Source organism: Cricetulus griseus, chromosome 6 (genome assembly GCF_003668045.3).
Source record: "Cricetulus griseus strain 17A/GY chromosome 6, alternate assembly CriGri-PICRH-1.0, whole genome shotgun sequence".
NCBI lineage: Eukaryota > Metazoa > Chordata > Mammalia > Rodentia > Cricetidae > Cricetulus > Cricetulus griseus.
In genome coordinates, this window is record NC_048599.1 from 28,428,237 (window position 1) to 28,442,620 (window position 14,384).

Here is a 14,384-nt window from a genome sequence, read left to right on the forward strand (position 1 = left end):
GTTTGAGTTGGCTGAGTTTCACTTTCAGTTTTGACCCTGCTTTCGGCTTGTGTACAGACTGATACCACGCCAGCTGGCTAAGTCGCTCTGTAAGTAAGGCTTTTCCCTATTAAATACCCTTGTATTTCTACTTGGCTCCGTATTGGTAGTTTCCCACTATAAATAACATTACCTCATGTGTATTTCTGTTTAAGTATATCTTATTTAATATATGCTGCTTCATATTCACAGACTTACAGCCAACAGTATGGGCTTATGCCCCAGTGAAGTGTTTCTGACCAATGTCTTTCTTTGTGAAAGAGACTTCATCTGCAGAGACACTCCATATAGTTTTTTAACACGAGGCTAGGGGCAATCATTTTAACCATGAAATCATGAGCAAAAATGTTGAAAATCTGGCTATGTATAGATCTTGACTAGATCTTGTGCTTACAGTAGAAGAAGTCAAGCAAGAAGCTACATTGTTGATGTGGAGAGATAGCTCCAGTAGTTAAGAACACTGGCTGCTCTTCCAGATGACCAGGTTCAATTCCTAGCACCCACATGGTGGCTCACAACCATCTGTAATTCTAGTTTCAAGGTCTGGATGCCCTCTTCTGGCCTCCATGTGCATGGTAAGCAGACATACATGCAAGCAAAAGATAAATCATTTTTACAAAACATCTTTTTTACAAAAAGATGCTTTGTGGTCCACTGAGAACACAGACATCTAGTAACTCAAAATTTCAGGCACTCTTGCTGTCTGTGAATGACTGGGAAAGAGTTGAGAGTATTAATTTTGAGACTACAAATATCAGCAATTGAGTGGCTCTACAAATCTAAAATCCCTGGATTATGAAGAGCAAGTGTAATTGCTAGGTGTTGCTTTTTCTCTGAGAGCTGCTGTCAGGCTTTGGGATCACTGATATACCTGCTTGGATTTCACAAGAGCAGCGAAGTCATATGGAGGGGCAGCCGGAATGAGTTCTGAGACCCAGACAATCCCTATACTGCAGAGGTTGGGAGGTGAATGGGGAGAAAAGTGGTAGAGCACCAAGTCCTCATGAGTGAACAGCGGCCTTTTAAAAATGCTGCTTTTTCCGGGTGTTGGTGACACACACCTTTAATCCCAGCACTCGGGAGGCAGAGGCAGGTGGAGTTTAAGACCAACCTGGTCTACAAGAGCTAGTTCCAGGACAGCCTCCAAAGCCACGAAGAAACCCTGTCTCGAAAAACAAATCAAAACAAAGCAAAAATGCTGCTTTCATCCTTGTCCTCAAGACCCAGTTACTAGTTTTGTGCTCAGGTCTCTACCAAGGAGTAGAATCAGCCTTGAAGGAAAGATGACCCCACCACACAACGCGCTGTGCACAGAGGGACAGTGATGGTGTGAGCAAAGCACCCCAGCTATCTCCATTGCTAAGAAGCTCACACCACCCCAGGCAAGTGCAGAGTGACCTACCATTCGGCAAGTCTGCATCGAAGACTGGGTAGAGAGTAGGTACTAGTCTAAGGACTGGGAACACAGTCAAGAACAAAGTGGGAGTATGTCTTTACCTTCCTGGTACTTACAAAGAATTATTTATTATTATTTATGTGCATGAATACATTAGTGGTTGCTAAGGACGACAGAGAATGGTGGAGTGTGAAAGAGAGGGATGCTGGCAGATGGGAACCTGTGTTATATTAAATGATGTGCACTGAAAAGATGTCCTTGGAACAAAGACCTGAGTGGAAAGAGAAAATTCTGGACAGAGGTTGGGGAGAGGAGCATTCCAGGCAAGAGGATTGGCACATGCAAAGGCCCCGAGGTAGGAACGTGTGAGGAGGTGTAGAGAATGAGGGGAGCGGTAGCAGAGGTCAAAGATGGCAGATGATGGAAAGAAAGAGGTGTAAAGGTCTTTAGATTAACCAAAGTAAGGGCTTGGCTTCTGTCCCAAGATTGAGGCATTGACTGGAGGGATGAAGAGATCGATCCGCAGTCCATAAGGCTAAATTTTCTTTATTCAGATAAACACCAGCCAAGCGCAAGCCAAGGCGTGCTCAGAGCTCCCAAGCTAGCGTGGCCAGAGAGAGAGGCTATCCACGTGCCCGCCGTCCCTTAAGAGTCCTTCCGGAGTCACCTTTAGACCTCCCCTGACCACGCCCTCATGGGCGTGTCCTGGCACACCTGTCTGGGCTTCTAGGAGGCGGGGCTACAGTGTCTCCCTACAGAGAGATGCTTTCAGGAATGTTAATCTTGGAGTGTTATCTTACACCCAAGTGGCAGTGTCCTGAAGTATCATTGTTTGCTAGACAGTTACTGGCTTTTTTCCTCTTTTGCCCCCGCCCCCCACAAACCAAAGTGTAAAAAAATAAATGTTTGGAGGGAGCTGAACTGGGGGATGGCTCAGCCATTAAAGTGCTTGCTGTGCAAGCATGAGTTTGAACTGTGTGTAAAAAACTGAACATGTTGACACACACTTACAATCCCAGTTCTGGAGAGTTGGAAACAGAGCTCTGAGTCCCAGTGAGAGAGAGTCCCCGTCTCCATAAACACAAGAGATGGCTCCTAAGGAATGACACCCAAGGTTGGCTTCTAGCTGTCATATGTACACATGCATGCACACAAGCACACATGTATGTACACACACACACACATACACACAGGCATGTACACACACACACACACACAGGCATGTACACACACACACACACACACATACACACAGGCATGTACACACACACACATACACACAGGCATGTACACACACACACATACACACAGGCATGTACACACACACACACACACACACACACACACTATGCTTCAGGAACCTCTGAAGTACAAATCGTTCTAACGTTGCACGTTAAGACGTCTGGGGAAACAACTCAGTCAGTAAAATAAGTGTTATGCAAGCTGAGCATGTGGCCCCCCAGCACCAATGGAATAATCGCGGCCAGTGGCATGTGTCTGCAATCCCAGTGCGGGGGAGACAGGCAGGTTTGTCCCTAGAGCTCACTGGCCAGCCAGTGTAGCCTAATTAGTGTGTTCTAAGATCAGGAAAAGATCCTGTCTCAAAAAATAAGGTAGAGGATGATTGAGGAAGGAAGATTTGTCTCTACACATACATGTGCACAAACGTGTACAAACTCACATGATAAACATGATATACATACACACCACACATACACATATCCACACACAGAAAGAATTATGATTGGAATAAAGACAAAATATGTGAGTTGCATTAAAGTAGGGCTGAAAAGATGGCTCAGCAGTTAAGAGTACCGGCTGCTTTTCCAGAGAACCTAGGTTTGGTTCCCAGCACCCACATGGAAGCTAACAAGTTATCTATAACTCTTATTCTAGGGGATCCAGTGCCCTCTTCTGGCCTCCATGGGCACTGCATGCACTTGGTACACAGCAGTGTACAGTCATAAGTATAAAACAAGAAAGTTGTTTTTAAGAAGAGAGTGGCTGGGGAGGTAGCACGGTCAGTAAAGCATGAGGGCCCGAGTTCAGAACCCCAGCACCCAGGACCCAATCCAGCCATGGTGATACACTTTTGTAACCCCAGCACTGGGGAACAGGGGTTGATGGAGCACCAAAGCTGAGTGACTAGGCAGGGTAAATAATTGGTGAGCTCCAGGTTTTAGTGAGAGATCCTGTCTCAAAGAGTAAGGTGGAAAGCAATAGAGGCATGTGATATCAACCTCTGGCCTCTGTATACACACAGGTATACACGTACTTACACTCGAGAGCGCCCACACGCGCACACACACACATACACACACACACACACACACACACACACACACACACACACTGTCAAATTGTGCCAGTGAAATGGCTCAACAAGTAAAAACATTTGTTTCATAAGCCCAACAACCTGAGTTCTGTCTATGGATCCCATGCTCCCATTCTGAAAGTTGTCTTCTATGTGTATGTGCTGTACCCATCCACCCCACACACACTAAATAATAACGATAATAATAATAAATTCGAAATAAGTATAAACAGAATCAACTCGGGCAAATGAGTGGCCCCTACTGTTTCTGGAGAGCGTCCTCTGTGTCAGGGCTCTACCAGCATGGAAGCTGCATTTTTGCTGATGTTGTTGGTGATGACTATTCCATGTCCAACTGTAATCAGCCCCATTTACAGAAAAGACCTAGACATATGCAAAGCATTAGGAGCCCAAACCCACGTGCATTTGATCCCAGAACCATGCTGTCTCTGTTAAGTTAATTGGCTTCTCCATGAATAAAAAACGCTGAGACAAAAGACTTTCAAGTGGGACTGGGTGTTTGCAGATTCCTTGACTTAAAGTGTTATAAATGCTTGTTTTGACAAAACCAAGAGGCAGGACAGCTTCTCTGGAGAGGGGTTTGTTGATGCCTGGCCTTCATCCAGCAAGCGTGAGTGATGCTGGGCCTTGCTGAAAGCCAGGGAGCTTCCTGAAGGTGAAAGGGTTCAGCATGATGTGGGAAATGCCACCAGCAATCATCTGCACAGGGACCAGCTGCAGAGCAGGCAGGGCAGCTGGCAGCTGCCAAAGAGGGAGGAGGATGCTGCAGTGACGGGCATGGCTCACGGGCAGTACTGGGCATGCTTGGGTGAGGCGTGCCGCATCTCCGTGCTCAGCCCGCAGGCCTCAGGGACACAGGTACAGCTTGCCTCCCAGCAGAAGCGGCATAGCATGAGTGCTCATGGGATCGGGATAAGCTGGGTCACGTCTTCTGATACTATTGCCCGTACTGTGGGCTTACAAGTCCTTGGTTTCCTGCCAAGGAAAGATGACCATTGGACCAGAGCAATGGTTCCCAACCTTTGGGAGTTGAAGGAACCTTTCACAGAGGTTGTATATCAGATATCCTGGATATCATATATGTGTATTAAGATTCATAACAGTAGCAAAATTACAATTATGAAGTGGCAATGACAATAAATTTATGGTGATGGGGAAGGGGGGTCATCACAACATGAAGAACTGTTTTAAAGGGTCGCAGGATTAGGAAGGTTGAGAACCACTGCACTCGAGTGTGGGGCCAGGGAGATTGGTCGTTGGAATGTGCCCATCCTGGTTTGGCCTTCCCAGGTAGCAGAAGCTCTCTAATCACTGATTGGTGGAGGGCTGTCTCTGTGGGAAGGGGCTGTGGTCCCAGGCAGACCTGCTGACATCTCCACATCCCTTTGGTCCCTGTTACACAGGCTTCTTCTCCTGCAGCAAACCCTATGCAGAAATTCTTCTTTTAACACTCACTCAAGGGATGTCTTTGGTTTTCCCAAAGCATGAATCTGTTCCCTGTTCCTCATTGACCAGAAAGGAGAGTGATCATAAGTTCTCTGTTTAAATCAGTGGGCAGGAAGCTTGGGATTAAACCACTCTTTCTCCGTGGTCCTGTATAGTGGCCTCTTCTTCCTTGAGCCTCAACTTCACCTTCTGGTCATGTGTGACCTGCCTTAAAGTTGGTAGAGCACTTGTCTCACCCCTCAGCTTTCTTCCAAAGGCTTCTTCCTCTGGAAAAATCTCTCCTGTGTTCTTATTGAACACAGGGTTTGCTTTTAAATGGGGACGGGTGGGGGATGGGCAGAAGGCCTTTCACTTGAATCCAGCTGCCAGCCCAGACTCTGTCTCCCACTTGCTGGGCAACTGCAAACAAATTACCTGCCCTTGCTGGCTTTTAATTTCTGAATGGATAAAATGGTGACAAATTCTCTGAGGTGTTTCCCATCCTAGGTTTCTGAGACCACATTAGCCTCTGTTGGTACTTAGGATAGATGCTGGCATAAGTATTGGTGAGAACCCAGGATCCTAAGAGCCAAGGCCCAAAGAGCAGAGAGAAACCACAGAGATGGAGGCCCACCATCAACATCTTTCTGTGCTCCTTGAGAGGAGGAGGGGTGGGGCGGAGCTGTAGAGATTGACAGCTCTATCAGTGAGGAAGCCCAGGGAAAGCATATGCTGTGTCCAGGGCTGTTGGGGGCCTCCATCTGCTGGGAGTCATTTGCCAAGTTGGCTACCAAGCTGAAGTTGGCACCATGACCTCTGTTCCCACACTTCTCCCTGGTGTCTGCAGAGTGTCTATCCTGGAGCAACTGGCATTGGAAGGAGTGGACCCAGGGTTCCCCTCCTGCTCCCTGCCCATGTAGGCCTGCCAGACATTGCCCTGGTAGATGTCCTTGGGCAGCCAGTCTGGGAGAAGGTGCCTGTAACTTCAGCGTCAGCTCATGCCTTCTCGGGCTCTGAGAGGTGTACAGATTATCCATAAAGAAGGGCAACTCCCTTTAAGAGGTAATGGGATGAAGCATTCTGACTTCCCAAGAATTGCCTATCTCTCCCTTGATTATCTTGGTTGGGTTCCAAGGAGACTGGCACGGACAAGAAGTTACCCCCAAGTGCTTGAAGAAGCTGGACTTGAGAGAAGAGAGGCCCCAGATCGCCACCAGTGATCTTGTCATGTGACTCTGAGCTGCCAAGTGCTCGGGGCACTGCTTGCATGGTGTCTAGGCTATAGAAAGAAGGGACAGTTAGCAGAGGCAAGAGCAGCCATCTCTGGATAGGGCTTCTGCTTTGTTTACAAGAATTGGAGCGGTCCTGCTCAGGCTAGAGAGAAGGCTCAGGAAGAATTCCTCGGAAGCAGTGTAGGTGCCATGCTTGTCTCTGGTCTCAGGGGAGGGCAGAGAACTGGCTTTCTATCTTGCCCTGCTGCCCCTGCTGAGCATTCTGGACCATTCCCTCCCTTCTGGACTATGTCTATCCTTTAGCGACTATTCATTAAAATAGACAGCATGTGGATTTATTTTGACTGGGTTTTTAAAATTGAGATGCAGTTCAGACCATAAAAGTCACCCTTTGAAAATGTACCATCCCCAGATTAGTATTACATGCACAAAGCTGTGTAACCCACCCCATTATCTAATGCCCAAGCATCTGCAGCATCCACCTCAGGAAGCCCCATTCCTGTCAGCAGCTGTTTCTCTGTTTTGTTTTCCCCTCCTCTTGAAAAACCACTGAGTGGCTTCTGTCTCTATGGATTCACCCATGGTGGTCATTCAGCACTTGGTGTTTGCATTTGACCTCCTTCACTTCACTCAGTGTCTTCAGGACCCATCCATGTTGTGGCACATGTCACTACCTCATTTCTTCTATGGCTGAAGTCCTGGTGATGGATGTCCCGTGCAGCACTCACTCACCCACCCTTGACTATTGGAATAGTGCTTGCATCAGCCCTGTGCACAGTGTTTCAATGCCTGTTTCATCCCTTGGGAAATGTGCTCAAAGGCAATCCTGTTCAGCTTGGTGGAGGACTTCCAAACTGTTTGCCATGGCAGTGGCACCATTGCACATCCCCACCAGCTCTGCATGAGGGTTTCTCCACACTCACAAGCCTTGCTCCCTGTCTTCTGATAGCCATCCTAGAGGAGATAAAGTTATATTTCAAATTTCTAACCTATAGTCACCCTCTTCTGTTTGGGGGGCAGTTAGGCAGTGCTTGGAGTCTAACCCAGGGCCTCTCACATACTCTGGAAGCCCCCTGCTACCAAGTTATACCCTCAGCCCCCAAATCCTTCTTTTAAAAATGGTCTTATCCTGGGTTTGGTTCCCAGCACCCACATGTGGTCCACAGCCATTTGTGACTGCATTCTAGGGGAGCCAATGCTCTCTTCTGGCACCCATGGGCACCAGGTACATATATGATACACTTATACATGTAAAAGCTCATATTCATAATAAGAATAAATTATAAGAATAAATTTCTTTCAATTAAAATAAATAAAGAATTCTAAGACAGACAACAGACAAACCAAAATGGTCTTCCTGGCCTGGGGAAATAGCTGGCAGTAAAGTACCTGTCATGCAAGCGTGAGAACCTGAGTTTCGATCCCCCTGGGAGGCTGAAATGGAAGACGCTTGGGTTTTCTGACCAGCCAGTCTAGATGAACTGGTGAGCTCCAGGTTTGGTGAGAAAGCCTGTCTCAAAAAATAAGGTTGAGTCATTGAAGAACATTAACCACCTTTGGCCTCCGTGTACACACAGAAGCACGCATACACACACACACACACACACACACACACACACACACACAGTCTTCAGACTTTCTTGTTGGTCAGTTTTTGACCCTGTGACAAAACATCTCAGCCAAATGAGAGGTGGGGACGGGATTCATCTTGTGGCACTTAAGCAGTGTTGGCCTGTCAGGTGAGGGAGGGTGTGAAACATCTGTTCATCTCATGCAGCCAGAGAGGGGAAGGGAGGGAAAGACAAACTGACAGGCAGGATGAGGGGATACAGATTCTGTTCCCTTTTATTCTGCCCCGGGGCCCAGCCTGTGGGATGGGCTGCTTTCCTCATCCCCAGGCGCTGTCAGTCAAGATTAATCAGTCTGCCTTCTACAGGTAGAACAGACACGAGGACCCCATTGGCTGAAATGGAGAAGGAAGCCTGAGTGCACTGTGTTCAGCAGTCCAGAGATAAGCTCCCTTAGGTGGTGTATAGACCAGGGCTTGGGACCCGCACTGAGGCATCTGAGACTTGTCACTGGAGGCTTCCTGTGGCATGCCTCAGCCCTGAAGCCTTTCCTGGTTGCCTTGGGAACCCCTGCAGCATTCAGTCAAGTTGTGGAACAGCCCAGCCACTGTACTGGGGTTGCCACAGTGAGAACATAGAATTCACTGGCTCTGTTGAGTGGTTTCAGTCCAGGGAGGGGCTTGTGCCAGAGACAGGAAGTGAGCTGGAGAAATGTCTCCCCCTTCCAAGTGCAGGAAGGCTGGGCTTGATGCTGATGGGGGAGGATGAGGCCATCCTGAAGCATGCAGAGTTTTGCCCATCACCCTGGCCGAGTTGCCCTGGTGGAGGGTGGCTGCTGGAGGATGTCCAGGCCATTTCCATTCCCATCTCTGCATTAGCATTCAAGGAGCATAAGTTGTTGTGTTTGCCTAGGAAGAATGTTCCAGGTTCTGCTGCTGCCTTGGCAGAGATGGGATCCCTCCTGACTCTGGTTGCCATGCTCTGCTTTGCACAGCTGTCAGGGGCTGAGTCACCAGCTCGGCCTGTTCTGTTCTCTGGGATTTCAGGGTTGCTTTTTTCTTTTGTTGATGGCTAATGCCTTGAAAAAAGACCTTCAAAGGTATATTCTGGGATGTTGACCTGAGCACCTGGCTGCTCACCTAGTGAGTAAGATACCAGTATCTCGCAAGAGATGTACTTTCTAATCTTAAAGCTGGGGAAACTGCTACCCAGGAGTCTAGTCACTGAAGAACAAAGCATCATTTGCAAATCCCTTGTTTCATAAACATCCACAGAATCAGAATGTGGGACCCAGAGTTCTCAGAGACCATCTAATCTAGCTCCATGATCTGACACAGATTTTTAAACCAATGTATTATGAACAATTATATGTTTATTGTATTTGTTCCTATATACCAGGGAGCTTCAGCTAAGGGGTTAAGACAAGAAGGGATGAGGGCTGGTCCCTGTAGGAAGGCTGCAGAGCATACAGTCCTGGGGAAGGATGCTGTAGGCCAGCAGAGAGCTCAAGCAGAGATACATACAAGGAGAGCTATCGTTGCACACATACAAACATGTGCACACCCGTGTGCAAAGGGGGAGGGAGAAGAAGAGGAGGAGGAAACCATTGTAAGTGGAAAGGACTTGGTCACCCGAATTAAAGGTTTTCCCTTTATTTCCACATAACCATGAGCTTTCGGATTGATTTCAAACAGGGCCCAGGTCATTTCTCTATTATTCCCGATGCTGCTGAGACCCCTGCCTTCCTAAATTCACCCCTGGAAGATTTTAGCAGCCTCCAACCTGGTCTTCTTCCCTCCGGTCCTGTCCTTCCCCAACACATTCTACAAGGGCTCCCCACCCAGGGCTCTCTCATCTGCAATCTGATGTGCCCCTCTCCTTTGTGGAACAGTTCCATGCCTCCCTGTGGCCCACTGGACAAGACCCTGGCTTACCAGGCTGTGTGTGTGGCCTGGCCCCAGCTCCTTTCACAGCCTCACTCCCATTGTTCCTCACCAGGCACCCCGGCTTCCGAGCAACCACGTTGTTGAGTTATTTACTGCCTTTGCCCATGCTGCCCCAGCCTTCGCGCTGGCGAAGAGACCATCATCCTTCCCACTCATCCTTCCAGACCCAACACAAGTTTCTGGTTGGAAGAGGCTTTTCTTGACCTTCCTGAGGCCCCCAAAATATCTTGGATGTGTTTCTTTTTTGAAGGTCATATCACACTTCAAGCGTCTACTTCCAGACCACTGTCTGCTCCTGTTTGTTGAGTGTCTCTTGTGTGCCAGAGCACCCATCCATGCCATTTGCGTGTACTGCTGCATGTTAGCCTCCCAGAGCAGCTCACGGCAGATGCCAGGCTGAAGCTCCGCAGTAGCCAGACTTGCTGAGGCATGCAGTCCGAGTACAAGAACCAGAATTCAATCCCTGATCTGTGTGACCCTATTTCTGCATCCTTACGGTTCTTCTTCCCCATTTTAGAGCCTTAGGCAGCACTGGGTGTGGGGATGACTAAACAGATAGGCAGATGTTTGTGTGGTTATTATGGAGTGTGCACAATGGGGAAACAGGGGAACACTGGTGTGAGAGGGCGGGGTTCCTTGGGGTTGAAGGGATGAGAGTTTGTTGGCCTTGCTTCCATGGCTTAGAGTTTCCTTTCACCTTCCATTCCAAGTGGCTGCCTCTGGCTGCCCAGGGACAGGCCTGTGGGACTCAAGGCTGAACAGGCGGCATGGTGATAAAAGCCATGGCAACATGCCTCCTCTCTAGGGGTATGATGAGAGGGAGGAGCCAAGAAGGCACAGGGCACACACTGGGGCCTCTGAGCAGGATCCTGAAGAGGAGGAGCCCTGTGGGTCCGGGTGGCTTCTGCCTTCCCAAGAGGGCCCCACCTATGAGGTCCCATCCCAGCAGGGGAAATGCCACTTCCACTTCAGCCCCGAATTAATGGCTGGTTCTGGTCTCCCAGGAGACTGTCAGCTGTGTCCGGGTACAAATGCCACCCCATTCCCACCCGCAGCCAGGAGGAAGGAAAAGAGAACGCAAGAGGGGGGAGAAGGGGGTCGCCAAGCAAGGTAGTAGCAGACAGCTGGGACAAAGCTTGCATTGTAACAGGGCCACGTGTGTTCCCATCGCCTTTCTCACCTGCCTCTCCAGACCTAGGCCTTGAGCTCCACCTGATCCACCAGCTCTTCAGCCACACTTACCCACGCTGGCTGGGGCATAAGCCTTCTGGGAGGTGAAGCCTTCGGAAGGTGCTGCCTCCTCCCTGCAGCCAGCCTACAGCCAGGAGGCAAGCAGTGATGAGAACATGGCCAGTGAAGCCAGGGTGACATGGACTAGCAAGGGTCCAAATGAAAGAAAGCTGCTAGCAGGCCTCAGAGGAATTCCTCTGTGTCAGGTAGTCCTTGAAGCTTTGTGCACTCATGAGCAAAGGCTATCACCCCCTACCTACTCTAGCTGCTCCCACAAGATCCTCCTGTGCCTGGCAGGCAGGGACCCCTGAGTACCTCTCTGGACAGGTATGCAATCCACTGATGCCTCACCCTGTACTTGCCCATGGCCTCTACTGCAGCTCTGGCCCTGAAGTTGTTTCCAGAGGCTCTGCTTGGGTGACTCAGACTGGTGGATGGGAAGTGGTGCCAAGCTAGGTGGGCAGCTCAGGTGACGGGCACGGTGTCAGCGGCTCCTACATCTGACACCTCTGAGCAGACAATGCTGGCTGTGTCCAGGCCCTCTAGGGGAACAGGCTGTGTTCTGTATCACAGCCAGGAAACTGGCCATCTGAGTAGTGCCTTTGTCCACTCAGGAGATGGCCCCACTACTGTGCAGGAGAAGCAAGCTCCTGGGGACCCTGACGTGGGAAGGAGGTAGTCCCTGGGTCAGGAACTCTGGGGGTTGAGATCTCAGTATCTGATGCTGGTCTGGTTCAAATGCTGGTCCTGCCACACAAATGGGGGTGTGACGTGGGCAAGTCCTTTTACTCGTGGTGGCCCTGGTTCCTTATCTGTAAGAGGGGACTAATCTCAGCACTTCCTCATAGGGTTTTTGGGAGAAGTCAATGGCGTAATGTACGTAACGTGCAGCACGGGCTGGTATGCAGCGGGCTTGGCTTGGCGGCTGCTTCTTTCCCCAGCATGGGCAGAAATCCAGGGCATGGCATTCTCAGCTCAGCTTTCCCAGCCTATTGTCTACAGTCCCTTCTCTGAATGTGGAGTCGGGGCTCTAACCTCTGGGGCTGGCTCAAAACTAGTCACTGGCTGCAGGAAGCCTAGGTTTCTCCCCCTTGACCCAAGGGAGCTCTGGGCTGATGTCTATCTAGTGTAGCCCTGATCCCAGACAGCTATACCCTCTGCATGGGGCCTCTCCCTCCCTCCCCCACATCCCTGAAGACATCTCTGCAGAGCTGTCCTTGACACTGAAATCCCTACTCAAGAGAACATCCTAAGGACCCATCCTAAGGAGTCAGTGGGGCTGAGTCCACCCATCCTCTTCTCAAGTCTCCTGGGCATGTGGATGCCGCTTGCTAGACGAACGCCCCGTGGAACACTCAGCAACTAGGGAGGGCTTCTGCTCTCTTGACCTTGGCCTCATGTGCATCAAACCTGTGCTCAGTTTCCTGTGATGTGCTAAAATAAACATGCATGTTGATATGACAGAGACTAGCCTGCATGTACGCAGCATGGGAGTCAGAAGGCCTGGCTGCTTGTCCTGCCTTGTGGGCAGGCGCCTGAGCATGTACATGGACGTGTGTGACACATCTTAGAATGACCTATTTTGTCTGTATCCATTTATCTTTCTACTCGTGTGCTGGTATGTCCATCTGTCTTGTCTCCTTTGTAGCCAGGAAGCCCCGAACCACGTGCCAACTGGGAAGGCGATGGTCAGCGAGACCAGCCCGGCCTAATCTGGGGCTCCTACTCCTGCACCAGGAGTCCTCCGACCTGCAGCCCCTGCCACGGAGGGAGGACTGGATGTGGGAGGCGGGATCTGAGGGGCAGGGACCTGGGTACACTGGTGGACAGGAGGCTCTTGTCCTGCTGTCCCCGTGACTGTGGTGGAATCTTCACCCTTCTGGGTGCCTTCACTGACCTGGAAGATCTGGGGTTGGACTGATGACTCCTAGCCACCCTTGAGGATCTGAGAGCTAACTGAGACTTTAAACCAGGGGTAGCAGTCTGTGCCAAGCCCCACTGAATTCACTGGCAGAGGCAGCCACCTGCAGCCTAGCCTACAGGTCCTCGCTTGATTCTGGGGTGTCGGGCCAAAGGGCAAGAGAAGAAGCCATGCCAGGCAGTGGCCCCAGTGAGAGGATGACATGGCCTGGCCCTGCCCTCCCTACGCCCCCCACAACCCGCCCTCTCTCCTCAGCCCCGGGAACACCGCCCATCCCACCGCTAACCAGGACTCGCAGCCTCATGGCCATGTCCCTGCCGGGAAGTAGACGAGCCTCTGCTGGTTCTCGAAGGTGAGTCTCCCTTGTCTAGAGCCTGTGCTTCAGAGGCAGGAGGGCTTGCAGTGTGCCTTTAAGCAAATTGTGCCCTCGGTTTCCCCATCCTTAAAATAGGCTGGCTGATCCATGCCACCTCCAGGAACTATTTAAGGACCTAAGTGACACGGTGGATATAACAGTTATCTGAAGGCTCCCATCAGCACCAGCTCTGCCATCACTATCCCTGCAGTAGTCTCCCTTTGACTGTCACTCTGTGGGTCCCTCCTCCAGTCACCTCCTGTCTGCCCCATTCTACTCCCCTCTGTTTCAGTTCATGCATGGATAGCCTTCCCTGGGCTGAGAGACCCTGGGGCCCACCATTTGTCCACAGCCCTGTCTAGCCTCTGTTCTTGACCCTGGGGAGCTAGGAGGGTCAGCCACCTTCCGGTTTCTATCTTGATTTCCACTGTCTGTTCTGTCGCCCTTGTCTGTGTGTGTCCCCCTCCCCATTGCCTTTCTTCCCGTGATGAACCTGAAGTGGGGGCACTTTAGGCCGTAGCGGCCTGGCTGTGTTCGCCCAGTGCCCGCAGCTGCCCGCCAGCCAGAATGAGCAGCTGCCTCTTCTCCCCGCCTCCAGGCGCACTTCTCCACCTGTGAGTGTGCGGGACGCCTACGGCACCTCTTCCCTCAGCAGCAGCAGCAACTCTGGCTCCTGCAAGGGCAGTGACAGCAGCCCCACACCGAGGTAACCGGCTCCTCCTCCCAGCCAAGCCTGGCTGCCTGGGAACCTGGTGCCCAGGAGATGGGGGGACAGCACCATGTTCTGCCCATCCCAGCTCCAGCATTCTTTCTGACTGGGGCCTAGAACAGGTCATGTCTCTCCCCTAGCTTTGGTTCCTGTCTGTAATTTGTACATGAGCTCGTGTGATGAGATGCCAGGGCCAGAGACAGGCAACACCTGAAGCATCACAGGTCT

General features: G+C 50.6%; 1 protein-coding gene across 3 annotated transcripts in view; it reads left to right on the top strand.

The window, feature by feature from the left end:
* Snph (syntaphilin) overlaps window positions 1-14,384 on the top strand; it is a 25,181-nt gene continuing 10,797 nt past the window's right edge. Inside the window, exons 1-3 of one of the 3 annotated variants that reach the window (XM_027421541.1) lie at window positions 1-89; window positions 13,348-13,444; window positions 14,046-14,153. In XM_027421541.1, the coding sequence (XP_027277342.1) occupies window positions 13,395-13,444; window positions 14,046-14,153 (158 nt within the window). In that variant the 5' untranslated portion in view covers window positions 1-89; window positions 13,348-13,394. Of the gene's footprint in view, window positions 90-11,794; window positions 13,445-14,045; window positions 14,154-14,384 lie in introns of those variants that run through there. The other 2 variants (XM_027421542.1, XM_027421538.2) reach the window with 2 other exon arrangements.